The sequence below is a fragment of the Lissotriton helveticus genome, chromosome 7 (assembly GCF_964261635.1).
Source record: "Lissotriton helveticus chromosome 7, aLisHel1.1, whole genome shotgun sequence".
NCBI classification, from domain to species: domain Eukaryota; kingdom Metazoa; phylum Chordata; class Amphibia; order Caudata; family Salamandridae; genus Lissotriton; species Lissotriton helveticus.
Window position 1 is genome coordinate 54,924,283 of NC_136068.1, and position 22,803 is coordinate 54,947,085.

General features: G+C 43.9%; 1 protein-coding gene across 1 annotated transcript in view; it reads left to right on the forward strand.

Moving 5' to 3' along the window:
• The window catches only part of LOC144768022 (alpha-2-macroglobulin-like protein 1), a 409,313-nt gene extending 387,130 nt beyond the window's left edge, over positions 1 to 22,183 (forward strand). The window contains exons 31-33 of the mRNA XM_078651420.1: positions 16,601 to 16,703; positions 20,748 to 20,789; positions 21,933 to 22,183. Of these exons, the coding sequence (XP_078507546.1) occupies positions 16,601 to 16,703; positions 20,748 to 20,789; positions 21,933 to 21,958 (171 nt within the window). The 3' untranslated portion in view covers positions 21,959 to 22,183. The remainder of the gene's footprint in view (positions 1 to 16,600; positions 16,704 to 20,747; positions 20,790 to 21,932) is intronic.
• Positions 22,184 to 22,803: the final 620 nt, after the last annotated feature.

Below are 22,803 nucleotides of genomic sequence, written 5' to 3' on the forward strand. Positions count from 1 at the left end.
AGCATATTTTCATGCTTCAGAACGTGTGTAATTGTGGCTTTATTAGCCTATGTATATATGTTAGGCTGCATATTATGGTTATTATACATGTATATGTGTATAATTAGTTAGTACTATGTACTTTTTGATATATTTTACACATATATATGTATATTGTTATGTGTTCCGGGTTCCCGCTCATGGGCGGAGATAATTCAGTGCTTATGACTTTAATGAGTATACCCCTGGAAGAGAACTAGGATTACAGGTAAGTAACTAATCCTAATTGACCTTCGAGAACTCAATAAATGTATTATTCCCCAATACCCAGTTGTCCCAGATATTTCTTCCCTATTGACAGCCATTGATTCCAAAGCTTCATTTTTTACCGTCATAGACCTCAAGAACGCATTTTTCAGTGTCCCCATTCATCCAGACAGCCAGTTTCTTTTCGGATTTTGTTTAAATGGAAGGAGCTATATGTTCACACGCGCTCCTCAAGGTTTCACAGAAAGTCCTAGTATTTACAGTCAAGCACTCAAGAGACAACTAGACAACATTCACATGCCAACTGACACTGCCCTGCTCCAGTATGTCGATGATCTACTGATCACAGCCCGTTCTGAACGTGCTTGCGAGCGAGCATCACTTACGGTCTTGTACTTCCTAGCCGAGATGGGGCACAAGGTGTCCCCTTCGAAGCTTCAATTCTGTGTACAGCAAGTGATCTACTTAGGCCACTTACTGTCCAAGTGGGGTAGGCAGTTGACACCAGACCGCATCCAGTTAATAGCGAGTCTTCCTCAGCCCAAGACACAGAAGGAGGTACGTGCTTTTATCGGCCTTACTTCTTATTGTAGACAATGGATTCCTCAGTATGCATTTCTAGCCAAGCCATTGATACAGTTAACGACACAGGAGGCAGCCGTATCGACTGTCCTCCCTTGGTCATCTGAACATACACTTAGTTTCAATGAATTAAAGAAAGCTTTATGCCAAGCTCCAGTTCTAGCTACACCGAACTACAGTAAGCCTTTTACACTTTTCGTCACAGAACGCGAAGGTACAGCATTATCTGTTCTCACACAAGATCAAGCAGGACAATACAAGCCTTGTGCTTATTTTTCGAGCACATTAGATCCTGTAGCCCAGGCTCTGCCTGCGTGCCTCAAGTCAGTTGCAGCCACAGCACTAGCTATCAGACAAAGTGATTCCATAGTGTTAGGACACTCCTTGACAGTACAAGTTCCACACTCCGTGGAAGTTCTTTTAAACCGAACACAAACTCAGCACTTGACAATTGCACGTTTAACAGGTTATGAATTGACACTGTTCCAGCCACACATAGAAATCAGACGCTGCAACGTTTTAAATCCTGCTACACTGTTACCATCAGTTATTTCAAATCCTGCCACACACGACTGTGTGGAAGTAGTTAATATCATGACTAAGCCAAGACAAGATCTGACAGATATTCCATTACCAGATCCCGACCTGACACTTTATGTGGATGGTTCATGTATGAGAACAAGTACAGGAGAACTAGTAGCCGCGTATGCAGTGACTACTGACACCGAAGTTATTGAGACACACCGTATTGACACCCTGTCTGCTCAAGCAGCAGAGCTAGTTGCTCTGACACAAGCCTGCATACACGCCAAGAACCTGAAAGTTAATATTTACACCGATTCACGTTACGCATTTGGAGTCGTACACGACTTCGGAGTGCTCTGGCAGGAGAGAGGTTTCATGACTTCTCATGGAACCAAGATTCAGCATGGTCTCCTTATTCAGGCTCTGTTAGATGCCATACATTTACCGACATCCATTGCTATCATGAAATGCAAAGCACATACGAAAGTTACTGACACTATTTCCCAAGGTAATGATCTAGCAGATCGCACAGCCAAGCTTACAGCACAGACTCCAGACATGCCAGTTAACCCGACACAGACACATACTCCAGATCAGACTACCTGTATGACAGTTAAGGACCCTACTCAAGATGTCATAGATATCCAGTCATATGCTACTCCCGATGAAATCAAGAAATGGTCCGAACAAGGAGGGGTCCAGACAGACCAGGGATGGGTAACGAAGGGTAGAGCCACATGGTTTCTCCCCGACTCTATGGTTCAAGTCATTATCAATACCGCACATAGTCCAGCACATTTAGGAGAAAAAGCCATGTTAGTCAGTATTCAGAACATTTGGTTCAACAAGCATTTACGAGCTGCAGCCAAGCAGAAAGTCCGTACCTGTATGATATGTTGCCAGTTTAATCCAGGTAAAAGTGTCCCGGTGGAACAAGGTGGATTCCAGCCCCCTGACCACCCTTTTGAAGTCCTCCAGATGGATTATATTCAGATGGAGCGATGTCGAGGTTTCAAGTATGTCCTTGTAGTTGTATGCGCTTTGTCCAGGTGGACAGAGGCATATCCAGTCCCAGATTACACAGCCGCGACCACTGCCAAGCAGTTGGTTCGTGAGTTCTTCCCCCGTTATGGACTCCCTAGAGTCGTATATTCTGATAACGGCCAGCCATTCTCATCTGAGTTGATGAAACACGTTTCCCTATTGTTAGGGTACCAGTGGAAGTTCCATTGTGTACGCCATCCTGAAGCAGCCGGTCTCGTAGAGAGACATAATCAGACTCTGAAGATCCGAATTGCAAAAGTATGTCAAGAGAAAGGTGTAGACTGGATAGTAGCTCTGCCAGTTGCCTTGTTCTATATGCGCATGGTCGCGCATTCCAGATCAGGTCTGTCCCCGTATGAGGTCGTATTCGGCCGCCCCCCTAACATGTGGGGTACACCTAGACCTCGAAGTATTACCGATGTTTCAAGTAATATGCTGACAGATTACCTAGCTTCCTTGATGTCTGCCCTACACTCTTGTCGTTCACAGGTTGCCGCCGCATTTCCAGACAATACCGAGGTGGCACCGCATGAAATCGTCCCTGGATGCATGGTTCTGGTCAGGAACTTTGATCGTTCAAGTCCGTTGGAGCCTCGCTGGAAAGAACCCCGACAGGTCCTCCTGGCCACCCGTACAGCCGTGAAGTTGGAGGGAAGAAAAGGCTGGGTGCATCTTTCGCATATAAAGAAGTTTTATGGACTGAAACCTGTTTCAAAGAACATTTCCGAGGATTCTAAAGACTGCCAAAGTACTATTCTTAAGGACTGTCCCGCAAAAGACAATGTTACTGAACCCTCCCTGTTAGAGAACACTCCGCAACAGGAGTATAAGCAAAAACTAAGGTCTAGTAAAATAAGTCAGCCAGTTTCATTGTCTAAGTCCTCCCCTAGGTGAAACGGTTAGACCGGTTTCTGACATGTATAAAATAGACCCCCATAGTGAGAGAGTTAGTCAAAACTCAATCCGATGTATCATTTTTCTAAGTTTCATATTGTTTTTCAGCCTTATGTTTACCTGCACCAGTTATGCTTTTTATTTGTATTTTCCAGTTCCTCATGCAAATACGTCTTCTAATGTTACAGTAGAGCACACGTTTAGTGACCTGCCTCCTCATGAACTCTCTTATCGTCTCGCTATGCGTAATAATTCTTTTATCCGCATGTTACATTATTCACACCAGACCAGCAATGCCACTAATTGTTGGGTGTGTGGTCGACTCCCCCCTTTCCAGACACCGAAGGGAGTTCTGCCACTCTTTCCTTATCCATTTTCACATAATGGTTCGTGTGGAGCATGGTCCACGTTAACGTCATCCTCAACAGATATGTCTTTTCTTAACAGTACATGTTTTCCAGACAAGCAAGGTCTTCCCCACAGAACAGGGTTAGATCTAGAAAATGAAGTTTATAACTTAGGTAATTATTCTTCGAATTTCATGGTCCTGAATGTTCAGTCTGATTCTACTCCAGACTTACCTGCTATATCAGTACTACCAGTCAAAGGCGAATTATGTGTCCGAAATAATGGTTCCGTACATGTAGGACATAGTGATTGTACTACTATTGTCAAGTATAGTGACAGTGGGAAATCTATTTTCAAAGCTTCACGTCATTCTTATTTTGTTTGTGGTCAGACCGCATATGTTCGTTTGCCCCTCGATTGGGAGGGAACTTGTTACATTGCCTTCCTACTGCCACCAGTTTTCCTAGCCCCATCTGATTATCATAGAAACACACACCTAGTACACTTTAGACATAAAAGGGAGATCGAGTCCCCAATTGTCGATTATACTGAAACTGCTCTAGAACAGTATACAGATTTCAATAGAGGTTTCTTCTTCTTTATAGGACCTATCCAGAATAGTAAGTTAATCCGTAGGTTAACCAGAACTCTTGAAGCAGTAGTGAATGAGACTGCCTCTGCCCTAGGTAACTTAACCGAAGAACAATCTGCTATGAGATTTGTCGTGCTCCAGAATCGTCTCGTCCTTGACGTCATACTGGCCGATAGGGGCGGGGCCTGTAGAGTCATCGGATCTAGTTGCTGCATTTTCATTCCTAATAACGCGCCGTCTGTTTATTCAGCTATAACCAGACTCCATAAAATTGACCATATGTTACACCAAGATCCAGGCACCTGGACATGGTCCGGTTGGTTCTGGAATATAATTTCCGCCTGGGGATGGAAAGTATTGTCCTTTCTAGGTATTGCAGTAGCGATCATATTCAGTTGCTGCCTCTGTATACAATGTGGCCCCGCGATTTGCGGCCTTTGTGCTACCTCTTGTATTCCTAGTCCCAAGTCCCGTTCTAAATCCCGTTCCAAGAAAATTCGAGACGAGCAAATGATACTGTATGAGATGATAGATGGTATCATGAATATTGATGTTTCCTGATGGAAACGTAGTGACAAGGAGGGAATGTGGAAAAGTAAATTTTGCCATGTTCTGTGTCCCTACGTGTCCTCCATCCTATGTTATATGTGCATGATTAATATGCATATGTATTCCCCATGTCCGATTAAAGACGCAATTATAGTTGTGTCCACCTCTAGTATGCCTGTTCCCAGTCCTCGTGAATACTACGAATATCAGGCCTATGTAAAAACACGTTGCTACGTTTCTCAGTGTGCACGTTATTTCATTGTAAAGTCCCCGTTTCTAGGCCTCAAAAGGGCCTGGACACCAGATTCAGCTTCTGTCTCCTGAGCCCTCGCTGAGGAGCGATACAGCCCCCACCTGTGTTCCTGACCCTTCACTTACTTCCTGCCTCACAGTGCCCGGCCCAGCCTGGCTCTGCCTCTGAGTCTGCCAAGAGTATGTTATGATTCTAGTTATCAGTCCAGCCCTCCTTCCCTGCATTCCTAAAGCTACTGAATCTCATCAATAGTTCCCGTCATTGTCTAGCCTTTACGTCTCCATGTAAGAGAAATACTGCATTTAATGGTCATTTAATATTCCTCATCACGCACTACATGTAGAATAATGCATGCTCCAGTCTTAGAGTCTGTTAGCCTTTACCCTGATAACTTTTGGATTCTATCAACATGTTCTCTAAACATCAGATACTAGATACTGTTTAGGTACATGTCGCCCTGACTCTCCAGACTTCAGTCTCTGCTCCTAGCACAGAGTTCGTAGCCCCCAGCTTCTCCCAGTAACACGTCATTGCCAGTTTGCACGCACCATTAGGTTAGAGGTCCCGGCTCCTTAGGTAGCCCCCTCCATGTTTCCGCCCCATTTATGACATACTCTGTTACGTTTACATCACATGTCTATGTATACGCCTCCTGTTACACCCACTTTCACCCTTATCTTTCGCGACTGCTATTGACCACACCCACTGCTCCGCCTACTGTAACTCACTGTAATGCAATTGTTTTAGTATATATATGTTGTACATTGTTATTTAAAGCTAGCGCGCTCATCCCAGATCCAGCCCCGGCAGCTGCCGGGCCCTGTCCTCCTATTCCTGTGCAGGTTGTCCTGTTCCTGTTCTTTATGCTGTATTAAACCTGCAAACTCCTACTACCTCGAATCTTGACTCTTATTTATTGAGCTATCTGTTATTGCTATGTCCAGTAAAACCTAGATCCGGTATTATTTATTTATATACCACAGCTTGATCCATCACCGTTATTTATCTCACTGCCCCATCCCAGCTCAGAACCTGGCTATATGCAAATTAGTCTGTCCCTGGCCCAGTGCATCATGGGAACAGGGCAGACCAAACTACCAAGCCAATTCTTCACCAGAAAGGAGACAAGCTACCGGGGACCGGTTTCTGGCATTTCAGCCTCTTCGGCCCGGCTTGCTTGAATCCTGATGGAGCAGTGAGAAAGGGACTCATGTCTGAGTATACCCTGCCACACCTATAGTGGCCAAAAACGATACAGAAAAGGGGGTGGTGATGAACAGAGTGTCTGAATTAAGCAGACCACTCTTACCCAGTCCAAAGATCAGGGCTTGATCCATCACCGTTATTTATCTCACTGCCCCATCCCAGCTCAGAACCTGGCTATATGCAAATTAGTCTGTCCCTGGCCCAGTGCATCATGGGAACAGGGCAGACCAAACTACCAAGCCAATTCTTCACCAGAAAGGAGACAAGCTACCGGGGACCGGTTTCTGGCATTTCAGCCTCTTCGGCCCGGCTTGCTTGAATCCTAATGGAGCAGTGAGAAAGGGACTCATGTCTGAGTATACCCTGCCACACCTATAGTGGCCAAAAACGATACAGAAAAGGGGGTGGTGATGAACAGAGTGTCTGAATTAAGCAGACCACTCTTACCCAGTCCAAAGATCAGGGCTTGATCCATCACCGTTATTTATCTCACTGCCCCATCCCAGCTCAGAACCTGGCTATATGCAAATTAGTCTGTCCCTGGCCCAGTGCATCATGGGAACAGGGCAGACCAAACTACCAAGCCAATTCTTCACCAGAAAGGAGACAAGCTACCGGGGACCGGTTTCTGGCATTTCAGCCTCTTCGGCCCGGCTTGCTTGAATCCTGATGGAGCAGTGAGAAAGGGACTCATGTCTGAGTATACCCTGCCACACCTATAGTGGCCAAAAACGATACAGAAAAGGGGGTGGTGATGAACAGAGTGTCTGAATTAAGCAGACCACTCTTACCCAGTCCAAAGATCAGGGCTTGATCCATCACCGTTATTTATCTCACTGCCCCATCCCAGCTCAGAACCTGGCTATATGCAAATTAGTCTGTCCCTGGCCCAGTGCATCATGGGAACAGGGCAGACCAAACTACCAAGCCAATTCTTCACCAGAAAGGAGACAAGCTACCGGGGACCGGTTTCTGGCATTTCAGCCTCTTTGGCCCGGCTTGCTTGAATCCTGATGGAGCAGTGAGAAAGGGACTCATGTCTGAGTATACCCTGCCACACCTATAGTGGCCAAAAACGATACAGAAAAGGGGGTGGTGATGAACAGAGTGTCTGAATTAAGCAGACCACTCTTACCCAGTCCAAAGATCAGGGCTTGATCCATCACCGTTATTTATCTCACTGCCCCATCCCAGCTCAGAACCTGGCTATATGCAAATTAGTCTGTCCCTGGCCCAGTGCATCATGGGAACAGGGCAGACCAAACTACCAAGCCAATTCTTCACCAGAAAGGAGACAAGCTAAAGGGGACCGGTTTCTGGCATTTCAGCCTCTTCGGCCCGGCTTGCTTGAATCCTGATGGAGCAGTGAGAAAGGGACTCATGTCTGAGTATACCCTGCCACACCTATAGTGGCCAAAAACGATACAGAAAAGGGGGTGGTGATGAACAGAGTGTCTGAATTAAGCAGACCACTCTTACCCAGTCCAAAGATCAGGGCTTGATCCATCACCGTTATTTATCTCACTGCCCCATCCCAGCTCAGAACCTGGCTATATGCAAATTAGTCTGTCCCTGGCCCAGTGCATCATGGGAACAGGGCAGACCAAACTACCAAGCCAATTCTTCACCAGAAAGGAGACAAGCTACCGGGGACCGGTTTCTGGCATTTCAGCCTCTTTGGCCCGGCTTGCTTGAATCCTGATGGAGCAGTGAGAAAGGGACTCATGTCTGAGTATACCCTGCCACACCTATAGTGGCCAAAAACGATACAGAAAAGGGGGTGGTGATGAACAGAGTGTCTGAATTAAGCAGACCACTCTTACCCAGTCCAAAGATCAGGGCTTGATCCATCACCGTTATTTATCTCACTGCCCCATCCCAGCTCAGAACCTGGCTATATGCAAATTAGTCTGTCCCTGGCCCAGTGCATCATGGGAACAGGGCAGACCAAACTACCAAGCCAATTCTTCACCAGAAAGGAGACAAGCTAAAGGGGACCGGTTTCTGGCATTTCAGCCTCTTCGGCCCGGCTTGCTTGAATCCTGATGGAGCAGTGAGAAAGGGACTCATGTCTGAGTATACCCTGCCACACCTATAGTGGCCAAAAACGATACAGAAAAGGGGGTGGTGATGAACAGAGTGTCTGAATTAAGCAGACCACTCTTACCCAGTCCGAAGATCAGGGCTTGATCCATCACCGTTATTTATCTCACTGCCCCATCCCAGCTCAGAACCTGGCTATATGCAAATTAGTCTGTCCCTGGCCCAGTGCATCATGGGAACAGGGCAGACCAAACTACCAAGCCAATTCTTCACCAGAAAGGAGACAAGCTACCGGGGACCGGTTTCTGGCATTTCAGCCTCTTCGGCCCGGCTTGCTTGAATCCTGATGGAGCAGTGAGAAAGGGACTCATGTCTGAGTATACCCTGCCACACCTATAGTGGCCAAAAATGATACAGAAAAGGGGGTGGTGATGAACAGAGTGTCTGAATTAAGCAGACCACTCTTACCCAGTCCAAAGATCAGGGCTTGATCCATCACCGTTATTCATCTCACTGCCCCATCCCAGCTCAGAACCTGGCTATATGCAAATTAGTCTGTCCCTGACCCAGTGCATCATGGGAACAGGGCAGACCAAACTACCAAGCCAATTCTTCACCAGAAAGGAGACAAGCTACCGGGGAGCGGTTTCTGGCATTTCAGCCTCTTCGGCCCGGCTTGCTTGAATCCTGATGGAGCAGTGAGAAAGGGACTCATGTCTGAGTATACCCTGCCACACCTATAGTGGCCAAAAACGATACAGAAAAGGGGGTGGTGATGAACAGAGTGTCTGAATTAAGCAGACCACTCTTACCCAGTCCAAAGATCAGGGCTTGATCCATCACCGTTATTCATCTCACTGCCCCATCCCAGCTCAGAACCTGGCTATATGCAAATTAGTCTGTCCCTGGCCCAGTGCATCATGGGAACAGGGCAGACCAAACTACCAAGCCAATTCTTCACCAGAAAGGAGACAAGCTACCGGGGACCGGTTTCTGGCATTTCAGCCTCTTCGGCCCGGCTTGCTTGAATCCTGATGGAGCAGTGAGAAAGGGACTCATGTCTGAGTATACCCTGCCACACCTATAGTGGCCAAAAACGATACAGAAAAGGGGGTGGTGATGAACAGAGTGTCTGAATTAAGCAGACCACTCTTACCCAGTCCAAAGATCAGGGCTTGATCCATCACCGTTATTTATCTCACTGCCCCATCCCAGCTCAGAACCTGGCTATATGCAAATTAGTCTGTCCCTGGCCCAGTGCATCATGGGAACAGGGCAGACCAAACTACCAAGCCAATTCTTCACCAGAAAGGAGACAAGCTACCGGGGACCGGTTTCTGGCATTTCAGCCTCTTCGGCCCGGCTTGCTTGAATCCTGATGGAGCAGTGAGAAAGGGACTCATGTCTGAGTATACCCTGCCACACCTATAGTGGCCAAAAACGATACAGAAAAGGGGGTGGTGATGAACAGAGTGTCTGAATTAAGCAGACCACTCTTACCCAGTCCAAAGATCAGGGCTTGATCCATCACCGTTATTTATCTCACTGCCCCATCCCAGCTCAGAACCTGGCTATATGCAAATTAGTCTGTCCCTGGCCCAGTGCATCATGGGAACAGGGCAGACCAAACTACCAAGCCAATTCTTCACCAGAAAGGAGACAAGCTACCGGGGACCGGTTTCTGGCATTTCAGCCTCTTCGGCCCGGCTTGCTTGAATCCTGATGGAGCAGTGAGAAAGGGCTAATGGAGGCGGCGACGAGACCTCCGTCGCCTTTCGAGGCTTTCATATTGCGGTCATCTGTCATGAAGGGAGTCATCTCCTTCTTATACCAGCTCTTGCTTAAATCGGCGGTGACACCTAGGCACCGATACATGGGCCAGTGGGAGGTCATGTTAGGGAGGGATATCTCCGACACGGAATGGTCGGCCTTGTGGCGGGACATGACGGCATTTAATCACTCGCTGCACCTGAGGGAAGCTCACCTCAAGACGCTCATGCAGTGGTATATGTGCCCAACTCGGCTTCACCGCATCTATCCGGCTACGTCCGACCTATGCTGGAGGGGTTGTGGACTCCTCGGGGACTTCCGCCACATCTGGTGGGACTGTCCAGTGATTAGGCCGTATTGGGAGGAAATTCTCTCCCATATCAGGGACATCCTTCACTATCCCATAGAGGACGATATTGCCTCTGTTCTGTTGGGACTGCGTGAACCCGGTCTTGAACATCAAACCCGGGCCGACAAGAAGATTTTATGGCTCTGTCTGGGCGCTGCTAAGCTTACGCTGGCGGCTGCTTGGAAACGGAAGGAAGCGCCGGCAATATCCCTGTGGCACGCACGACTCTGGAAGCTTCTAAGCATGGAAAGGATGGCGGACATCTTCCTAGGTAACTTTAAGAACTTTCAGTTCCAATGGGGCCCATTGGTTGCCTTCCTGTCCAAAGGTCTGCCCTCAGCTGTGTGTCCTGCATCCTTAAGGTCGCTGCATCTCTTTCAGGTTTAGTATGGAGGAAGAATGTGTGTGTATGTGTGATGGGGTCACCACCATGGAGGGGAGGGGGAGGGGGGGGAATTGTTATCTTCTTGTTCTGGTTATTATGGGTGCTTACTACTCACTGCTGGGTCCATAGCCGTTTGGCTGTGATGTACAGAACATTGGATTGATGCCCCTTCTCCTGGGCGTCCGTCTCGATCACTATTGAGGCGGGCTTCACCGAACTATTGGCGCACTGGCTGTAAACACATGGCGCGGACTTGTTATGCCATACGTGGGGACGAAGCTCCTGATTCGATGTCCTTGCTGGGCGGAATGTGTAACACCTAGTTGCCCTTTTGTGTTCTTTGTTTTACTTAAACATGCAAAATAAAATTTTTATAAAAAAAGAAAATATAGTGCAAGAGAAATGGGAGAACAGTAAATTGGCTAAACACGAATATGGGGAAGGCTGCGGGAAAATGTTAGCCTGGAAGTTGAAAACAGACCAGACAAGGAATACTATATTATCCGTATATACCAAGGTTCAATCAGTCTTATGTGAAGATGACTCCGCAATAAGGCAAGAATTCGCAGATTTCTTCTCAATAATTTACAAAGAGGATACAAATTCAACAACTGAGATCATTAAGGAATATTTACAAGGAATAATAATGCCAAAACTAACAGAAGAGGAAGTCGTTTTCTTAAATAAGGATATAACACCCGAGGAAGTTAGATTTGCCATAGGTAGCCTAAAGAAGGGTAAAGCGGCAGGACCAGACGCGCTACCCAATGAATTTTATATAGTTTTAAAAGAGCCCTTAATTGATCATCTGACAAAAGTCATGAATAAGATATATGTAGAGCATGAAAAAATCCCTGATTCATGGAACGACGCCACGATAAGTCTTATACTAAAACCAGGGAAAAGTCCAAAAACTTGTGACTCCTACAGACCAATATCTTTACTTAATTGCGACTATAAACTATTTATGAGCATAATAGCGAAAAGACTATCAAAGTTAATGCCGAATCTGATTGATCAAGATCAGAAGGGGTTTATAAAGGGCAGACAAATTCAAGAAATAACACACGAATTACTGGCGACAATTGATGTAGCCATATGAGAAGAGCTACCCCTCACGATCATCACCTATGACGCAGCAAAAGCCTTTGACCGAGTAAACTGGATATTCTTAAATAACATCATAGAGAAAAATCATCTGGGATGTAACTTTGGTCATATGGTGAAAGAAATCTATACAAACCCTAGAGCAAAAATAATAGTGAACGGGTCCCTGACAAGCAATATCAACATCCAGAGGGGTACGAGACAAGGCTGCCCCCTGTCTCCATTACTTTTTAATCTATACATCGAACGCTTAGCTTGCTCAATTAGAAATAATATACAAATAACACCCTTTAAATACAAAAACTGGGAAAAGAAAGTAGCATTGTATGCAGATGATCTCATGGTGTTTACGGATAATTACAATAATTCAGAATCAGCAATTAAAGAAGTAATGAATGACTTTGGCAAGGTCTCAGGTTATCTGATAAATATTAATAAGACAGAGGCAATGAGTTGGAACAGTACGACAAAACCTGCTTTTTCAAAGGAAAAGATAAGATATTTGGGGATCACGCTAACTGAAGATCTAAATAAAATTCCTCAACTGAATTTAAACTTAGTAGTAAAAGAAACGAGAAGACTTCTTAAAACATGGTCTGGTCTACCACTAAACTTTCTGGGCAAATCAAACGCAGTCAAAATGACCATCATCCCCAAATTCACATATCTTTTTAATACGATTCCGTTGGAGTTTAATAAAGCTGCACTAAAGAAAATACAAGGAGAATTGTCCAGCTTTATTTGGTCAGAGAAAAGCACAAGAATTGAGTGGAATAAACTTAGGAGAAGGAAGAACCAAGGGGGCATTGCAAGTCCTGACATCATTGAATATTGCAGGGCATTTCAGTTTAAAAATTTTAGAACGTTGCTAATGAAGCACGGTAATTTTCCAATTTTCTTACAACATATAACTAATGGAGAAGACTATTTCCTTTTCAAATTTGGACACCCCAAATTTTTCAAGAAAATAAAGTTGAAGCTGTTAGCCAATGCGGCCAAATTATGGACCCATTTTAGAAGTAGTTTGAGGATCCCATACTATAGCAATATGGCCCCAATCTGGGACTCACCGGGAACACCAGAATGCCTCAAAGATGCACTATCCAGTGTACTCAGACAACAGGGCTTTGAAAAATGGGGACAACTTTTATACGAAAATGAACTAATATCATGGGAACACCTACACACAATAACAGAAGGGAAAGTCTCAAAGTTCAAATATTATCAACTAAAGAGCTGGGCGAACACCATCCCGAAAGAAACAACAGACCCAGGAAACTTTGAAAAGGAAATGACAAAGGAATCCATAATAACAAAAGAAATATCAAAATGGTATTGGGCGTTAATCGAAGTTGAAGAAGAAGAACAATCTATATCTGAAAAAATATGGAGAAGAGAGTTTTCTAACGAAGAGATTAACCTAAACATGATTTGGAAAAAATCTTCGGAACTATGCTGGGAATGTGTAAGACCGGCCGCTCTAAAAAGAAACCACCTGTTTTCATTACATAGAGCCTACTGGACTCCAAAAAGATTATCAAGTTTCAAAGGCGCATCAATAAAATCCTGCATTAAATGTAGCGAAGAAAAGGCAGATGATACCCATATGTTTCACCACTGCCCGGCACTTACGCACTTTTGGCAAGAGATTGGTAAGACACTCTCGGATCTAATGAGAACCCCAATAACTGTAAGTACCTCTCTAATTATTTTTGGGATCGCCTCAAATACCAATGGATTAAGTAAGCATCAGGAAAAGCTAATGTTTGTATTGATATTACTGGCACGTAGAGAGATCTGTATAAAATGGATAAAACCAACACCCCCGTCATATGAGGATTGGTTAAATTCCATAATTAGGATATGCAGGTTGGATATGAAAGGGAACAGTACAAAAAGAAAACAATACTGGGAGATATGGATAAATCATTTTTGCCCCTAAGTAAATGTTCTAAACCTTCTCTTATGTGCTCTGATCTGCTTTGTTTGATTTCTCTTTTTCCTTTTCTTTCTTTTTTTTTTTTTTTTTTGCTTACCAATGATTAAAGCGGAGACAATAATTTCCCAGGCAGGACTGGATTACTGCCGAGTAGCTCTAGGGCTAGCTCATTCTATCACGTCAGAATTATTGTGTTGGATAAAGGTAAAGAGATGAATTTTGACAGGTCTCGAAAAACAGCTGGGAAACTGCCTGGGTTCTCAAACAGAACTTTGAAGTAGTGAAGGTATACAACTTGAATAGACCGTCACTTTTCCTCCGAACACCTTATTATTCAAACTCTCCCCGCAATATGAGGTTTAAAAAAATAAAATTAAAAAAAAAAACACCCCAATGCCTGGAACGACACATGGTGGCCATCCTAGAATCCGAGCTCAAGATGGACCGCCAGATCAACTCCGTCGCATCCTCCTGCTTCCACACCCTCTGCCTCCTACGCAAGACCTTCAAATGGATCCACCTCGAGCACAGAAAGACTGTCACTCATGTCCTCTTCACCAGCAGACTCGACTACGGCAACGCACTCTACGCCGGAATAAACAAAAACCTCACCCGCAAGCTACAAAACATCCATAACACTGCCGCAAGACTGATCCTCAACCTGCCAAGACACTGCCACATCTCCCAGCACCTGCGCACACTTCACTGGCTCCCCATTGAGACTAGAATCACCTTCAAGATCCTCACCCATGCACACAAAGCTCTCCACAACACCGGTACAGCATACCTGAACAGTCAACTCAAATTCCACGCACCCCAAATGACCCTACGATCAGCCCTGCTCTCCTACGCCGTGGTCCTCCATGCCAGAAAAACCACATTGGGAGGCCACTCCTTCTCCATACTCCCGGCCAGAGACAGACAACATCACTCCTCATCTTCACGAGAAACCTCAAAACTTGGCTCTTCGGCAGACCCCCCCTCCTTGATGGACTGGAACCAGCACCTCCCCAGCGCCTTGAGGCCCTCACAGGTGAGTAGTCACACTTAGCAAACACATGATTGATTGACTGATACAGAAACTCATCGTGAGAAATTGTATTTGGCTGCCATTACATTGGGAAAAATACCAATGAATATGAATATCTCTCTCTCTCTCTCTCTCTCTCTCTCTCTCTCTCTCTCTCTCTCTCTCTCTCTCTCTCTCTCTCTCTCTCTCTCTCTCTCTCTCTCTCTCTCTCTCTCTCTCTCTCTCTCTCTCTCTCTCTCTCTCTCTCTCTCTCTCTCTCTCTCTCTCTCTCTCTCTCTCTATATATATATATATATATATATATATATATATATATATATATATATATATATGTATATATATATATATTCCACCAACCAGTCCTGAACTACAGCATATTCACCGCAGCATACTCAGGTACAGACCACAATGGCGCGATAGAATCTGATATTTAGTGCTTTATTTCTCCGATTGTCTCCAGTATATATATATATATATATATATATATATATATATATATATATATATATATATGTATATATATATATATATATTCGCCAGTAGGTAGTTATAGTCAGGGCCTTGTTTCTATTCAAAAAACTTTTTTTTCTTTTGCCACTATCTTTGGTGCTGTTTGACGAATCTTCGCAAAATTTTCCAAACTAAGTTCGCTCAGGTCTGCTCAGTTTTGAAAGTATTTGGCTGATTTGTCTAGCGGGGGCCGAGAAAAAAGGGGGGCCCCAAAACGCGTTTTCCCCATGTTAATTTCCATAGGAGCTTCACACAAAGCTACAGCCCGAAATGCTGAACGGAATTACACCAAATTTGGCAAAAAGGTGGGTCTTGGTCGAGAAAGCGTACTTTTTTAAATGGTGTAAATCCGTGCAGTAGTTGCTGAGAAATAAAAAAAAAGTATATATCTGAGCGCCAAGGAGGATTTGCGAATCCTCCCGAGCACGAGCTTCATTCTGATTGGCTGCCAACACTCCAAACCAGGAAGTGGTGGCAGCCATCTTGTGACTCGTTAAAACCGAGTCACAAGAAATCAGTTAAAAAAATTATAAAAAACAAGAAAAGAGGACAGGGTAGAAACACCCTGTTCTCCTAGGCCTGCCCGGAGGGTCCCACACGAAGCCCCAGGGCCAAAAAAAGCATTAAAAAAATATATAGACAGACAGACAGACAGACAGACAGACAGACAGACAGACAGACAGACAGACAGACAGACAGACAGACAGACAGACAGACAGACAGACAGACAGACAGACAGACAGACAGACAGACAGACAGACGACGTGTGGCTCAATGGTTAGAGCGGCAGACCCTGATGCAGAGGTCTGGCCCGGGACCAAGGTTCAATTCCCGCCTCGGCGGGTCTTGGGCTCAATTTCCTCAGACCTGATAATTCTCGCCTCGGCGCCTATTCTAATCATGGGTCCCATGCTGCAACTCTGGGCAATAGCTTGCCTAATCTCCACAACGGCCCCAACAGCGCTGGGATGCCTGGCTTCACCTTGGGGGTGCCCAGGAATGGGCATTTCACAGGGAAAAGCCAGGAAGGGTTCAACAACGGTATGCGTTACAGCGCCAGGACACACCAGTTGGGGTATAAGTGCGCTTTACAAGTACAAATTTCATAGAGAGATACAACACGTGACCTTCTCAGTGTCCTTTTCACCCCTCATATTTATGTTACTAACTTCTCTCTCCATCCTCTGTTGTAACCTCTCATTTTTCTCCACTTTTGCTCTTTTTGCAGCTTACGGTGGAGTCTCAAAACTATACCTTCTCTGTGGAGCAGGAAACTTCTGTCAAGAATTTGAAGCCTTCCAATGTGGTAGTCTTTGACTACTACAACCCAGGTGCGGTTTGAGCTTTTGCTTTGATTTTATCATTTGACTGAAGTTTCATAGTCCTGAAAAGAGTGATCTGCATGAATTGCGACAGCCATCTATATCAGGTCTGGGAGAAAACAATAGCAAGAAACTGAGCCTACTTTAAACCAATCTAGGATGCTTCCTGCGAGGGGAACACCGAATAGCATTGTCAGCCATCTACATGAAAGCAAGAGTCTGGGACATTCTCCAAGTACCCTGCTTTCAATTGTGAGAGTGATAGAACAATTACTAAATGTCAAACTCTTTAAGAAGAAAGGAGTCTAGTTTTCCCTGCCATCAATCTCATGCACACATTACATGCAGGCACTATCTGGGGCACTCTCACTAGGATCGTGAAAACACTACTGATGTTGTTTCCAGTTCTGAAACCACATCTGTTCTGATATGCCAGTGCTGGAGGTAATCTCTGGAGCACTGTAACCAGGTTTGGTGGTCTTATCTGGTCCATTTGACCAGTCCTGGAGGTCAAGTCTGGAATACTGTATCCAGTTCTGGAGGCCATTTCAGGAATATTCTTTCCAGATCTGAAGATCACATCTACTGAATTGCATCCAGCTCTGGAGATCGCATCTTGACTATTGTGTCTAATATATGTCCTACTCTTGTGGTCTTCTGTCAGGGAAATGTCTACAGTTTTGGGAGACCTCATCTTGGTTACTGTGTCCAGTTCTGAAGGCCACATCTGGATTTCTGGATTCAGCTCTATTAACCAAAGTTGGATAAGAGTATCTAATTCTGGAGTAGGACCTGTACTCATAAATACAGAAACCTCAACTCTTGAAGATCATGGCAGATTGAGAGAAGTGAAAAGATGGGCAGAGGGCAAAACTATGCTTGGTTTAAACCAACAATCAGTGTGATACAAGGTTCAGGAAGTTGAATATATGTATGTGCAACTGGGTGGGGAAGGGAATGTAAGAGTTGTGTTAACATGAATGCAGGTGGGAAGAACTTTAATTTGGTTGATACTAATAGAACGAGCGGTCAAAATGTTTTTTGGGTAGGGCAAACATTAGGAGAAATTTAAAAAATATGTTTCATTAGGATTGATGTTGAATCCATATAACAGCCTCCCAAACAAAGAATGGAGACAAAACAATGCATGGGTCTGAAATGGCTGTGTGTTAGAGTGTAAGAACAACGTTGTTTTGGGGCTTCTCTTTGCCCCAAAGAAGGTGGCGACAGCCTCTTTTTTAATATGCATTTGCATCTAGTTATCTTTATTTCAACAATTCTTTTCCTCCTCTTTTAAGTTACTTCTGTTTTTAATACTCTGTTTTCATTTACTCATTTTTATACTCTTTATGTCCTTCAAAAAGTCATGCAAGGTAAATGCCATTTTTACGTAGTTTCTCATGTTCAAGAATACATGCAGAAAACACCATTCATCTTGTTCGTCACTAGCAGTTTATTCCAGCCCAATGCATTTCGGACCCCCACGGGTCCTTCGTCAGGGGTAACTGTAAATAACAACAAAAACATCCTTATAAATACTTCCCCTCCACATATTTGCTCAAATATTACAAAGCTTCAAAGATCTAAATGACACATAAACTCACATTCCTAGATGGCTCAGTAGAAGTCTCATCCCCCCTCTCTATCCGGCTTCTCTCTACCGTATCCTGCGTCCCTCACCCTCTTACAAACTTACGAACACTCTTCAACTGTTTATACACCTTGTTTTCTTCCATTAACCCCTTTGCGCGTACCTGCTCAACAGTAGTCATCCTCGTGTTTCTATCTTCCCAGCGGATTCTACGTTATCCACTAACCCTTCCTTTCCTTTTAACTCAACCTTCCCGCCTCTTTTCTCTGTACCCGCCATCATTTTACCACTTAACAATTCACACCTGAGCCGTCCAATGCTAACCCAAACACTACAACTACCATCATCCTCTAAATTTCTCGTGTGATTTAAACGATCATATTCAGAAAACGCAAAACGCCATTTCCTAAATGTCTTTGCCTTGAGCTCCGTTATAAAAAAAACATGTTAAAAAACGCATTCATGACGTGGGAAAATATATCCATAGGTATTTCTGTCTTCTGTGACTTCCGTTAAAATAAACTTGTTAGATGAACCAAGATATTCATCCTTGCATGAAGAACGTCCCGTTTTTGAAGAAAGTTCTTATGTCCTAATTCATCATGGGTGCCTACCCAATAGGGCTACGTTACTTAAATTCAAAAATATCTGGGTAGCACTCCGTTTTTCATTACAACATTTTCACCAGTTTTTTTATTCAAATCATCCAGCAGCTTCAATATGTGGCGTGCTCACTTTTAGCGTGCCAAGCCAAAACAGCACGTGTGTGTTAGAGTGTGCCAATGGAAAGGAGGAAAGGGGCCAAATGAGTGGGTCAAGCAGTCTTTATCTGTGATTCAATTCTGAGTGTCCATCTTCCGAAATATTTATTTATTTATTTATTATAAAGTTTTGTATAGCGCGAACAAGACCCGTAGGTATCAGAGCGCTTAACATGAGGTAGTAAAAGAAAACACGGTTACATAAGTATACGTTGTTAGCAAGCAATCGCAGTGAGGTAGATGACATATAAATTCGTAACACATGTGATGTTAGCAAAAGTAAGTAAGCTATGATTAAATAAAATACAAGACATGTATATATAACAAATATGAGGTAGCATGGTATAGGTTCATGTATGAGGTAGCATTGTATAGGTTCATGAAAGATATTGTTCTTCTGTTCAATCCAATCTCCATTCCTGTTGACTTTGGGTTGTTCCCATATCTTAGGATACATATTCCATTATAGTATTGACTGAGCCTCCTATTTTGATAGCGTACATGATCTGTACTAAGGCAGTATTATAGCAGATCCAAGATCAGTGATCTTCATTAAGTAATGTATCTATTCATCAGCAGGCTCTTCACTTCCCGTTTGAATGTTACCAGATTCTGGATCTTCCTGATGTTTGGAGGGAGTGAGTTCCATATTCTGGGGGCCGCTCCTGAGAACGCTCTGTCATACGTTTTTTTCTTTCGGAAGAATGCTGGTCGTAGTAGCAGCTCCCCAGCACTCCTAGATGTTCGGTTGCCACCGGACAACTGAATTTTCTTTGTAAGATATCTTGGGGTGTTGTCGTGTAATGCTTTATGTGTGATACATGCTAGCTTCATTTGGATTCTTGCTTCATATGGTAGCCAGTTTAATGCTTTCAGGTGTGGGGATATATGGTCATATTTCCTAGTTCCGGTGATAAGTCTTGCTGCAGCGTTAAGGCAGGCTTTCAATGGTCCTGTGGACATTTTTGGTAATCCAGCCAAGGTGGTGCACCCATATTCAATCCTCGAGATAACCAAGGATTGGATTGCCAATTTGAGGTCTGACTCTGTGATGAAAGGTTTCAATTTTCTTAGGTAGTTCAAGTGAAATCGGGCACTTTTCGCCATTGAGTTAATGTGGGCTTTCATGTCTAGATTCTCATCTAAGATGATTCCCAGTGATTTGGCTGAGTTGACAAGGGTAGGGGTACAGTTTAGCGCGGTCACGACTTTCATCCATTCCATTATTTCTATATTCCTCTTTGGTGGAGATATGTAGATAAGCGCTCAGAAGTTGGGAATTGTCTATGAAATATATTAAACAGAGCCTGCAAGATCAAACTACGGGTCTCCAGCAGATTTAACAAAGCATTTGAAGAGCATTCATTCAGATCCAAATAAAGATAAGTTTCAGTTAAACATTAATTTCCTGGCAGGTTGAACAAAAACTGAAATCAGGACTTCATCTTACAATCGACTATATACAATCAAATGGTTAACAAAATATATTTGGTGTTTTATAGACTCTTCAGTAGAAGAAGAATTACTGTGGTTTTGACCAGAATATTTTGTGCAGTAGCATCTGTCTCCCCAAAGGAGGATAGCCAACCCAACAGTCTAGTGGCAGCTCTTACAATATTATGGAATAAGTTATCTTGCCCGCATACCTGATTATTTGTTCCATGATGGCTGTCTCAATGGAATCCTTTCTTCTTATTACAGAGGACAATGCTGTGATGGATTACAACTCCCCTTGCGGCACAGGTAGGTTCCAAGAGCATCCTTCCATACTGATGTCCATGACAAATGCATACATCAAGAATCTTGCTTTCATGGAACGTGTGAATTAAGATGTCTACAGTATACTTGAACGGTAGTCCTTCGGGCACAATTCCTAGTTAGAGATGTAAGTTTGGATCACAGAGTGCCATGTTATTGGATGCAATATTATTAAGAAATGCACAGGTCGACAGTATATGAGCAGGAAATATTTGATAGGATCTATAAACACAACTCATTTTTTTATATACTCGAACACGGAATATTTGCTTTGTGGTATATAGTCATGGGACCCAGGAATATTATTACTCTGCAATAGATTCAGATTTTCCTATCAGAATTACATATACAATAATCTTCATACTGGGAGTACATGGTCAGTAAATACTCTTTTTGGAAATATGACAAGGAAAACTGTGTTCAGGAGTGACATTATCTGAAATGTTGGGGTCTGTATGCTCTTCCTACTATGGGGATATGACCTATGAATATTCCTTTAGAGCAGTGGTCTTCAATCTGTGGGGCACGACCCCCAGGGGGGCCGTGGAGGCATGGGAAGGGGGTCGCGATCTTCATTTGATAAAAGAAAACATCCCAGATGTTTAATTCCGGGAATCTCCTGTGCTGGGGAATCTTAGTCAGCTAAAGACACCTTTCTACCAGTGTGTTGCTGGCCTGTGAAAGAAATGCAAATTTGTGCAATGAGTTAATCTGCAAATGTAAAGGATTTGCAGGTTAACTCCTTGTATTTGCATTTCTTTCAGGCCAGCAGCACGCTGTCAGAAAGGTGTGTTCAGATGCCTGCCTGGCTTTGATTGCTCAGGACAGTGCATTTGCATTCAATTGATGGAATCCCTTGACGTTTTTGAGTGGTAGTGTACAGAGTTAACTGAGTTGTGAAGTGCTTGCTTTTAATTTTTTTTTTTTTTACAGAGTTTTATATAGCGGGAACTTGACCTGAATCGTGTATCAGAGCGCTTTACATAGCACCAGTTGCATTACATGAGGACACATTCATCATTTTTTTTATTGTTGGACACACCCTCCCTTCCACATAACATACTGCACAACTGGATCTTGGAGCTAACTGTTAATCTAAATGTCTTGTGGTTTGTTCTATTCCACCAGATCGTGTCCAAGGCCAGGAGTTATAAACTGCCGTTCACATTAACTGACCAATTGGAACTTGAGTGGAAGAATAAGAAAGATGGCAAAAAGCACCCATCCCAACGGGCACAGGAAAGATCCTTGTGGCCAAAGCAGCCCCGCGGAGCAGTGCCCTTGTACACAGCGACACAAAGCTGTAACAGAAACCAGGATTCTTTGTCCAGGTGCTATTAAAGATATAACTTGAATAAATGTGTGATTTTCATGGTCAATTTCTGTCTCCGTATTTATTTCCCCAATTTTTGTTCTGTTCTGTGCATTATTCTTTGAAGGTTCCGTGCACTTCACTGTCTTCGCTGGATTGAATTTCCTGTGGCAGGCGGATATTAGGTATAAAATGGAGGACCACTGGCTAGCGACTATACTCCGATGTCGATTGACTGTGGAATGGGCACATAACTTCACAATGTTGATTCCCTTGTATCCATCCCTCTCATCTATTTTCATTCACCTCTCCTCTTAGGTTTCTTTCCTCTCTCTCTGTGCCCTTTTTCTCATGTATAATCTCACCTTTTAGTCTCGTAGACTCCCTCCTCGCCATGCACTGTCAATTTGATTTCTCTCATCTATTTCTCCTTTTCCCTCTCACCTTCATCTGTTTGCTCTTTCAGAATGTTCCTTCTCTTCCCTCGCTTCATTTCTCAATTTTCCTTTTTGTGTCCCTTACCTTTAACACTTCATTTTGCTAGCTCATTTGTCTGCTGCTCTCTCTTTTCATTGTTTCTGTGTCTCTTTACATTCTCTCTTCAGATGTCTCTCTCTTCTCTCCATTTCAGTCTTCCCCTCTGTTGGACTTGACCCACTGTGCAGGGTCATTACCAAACATTTTGCC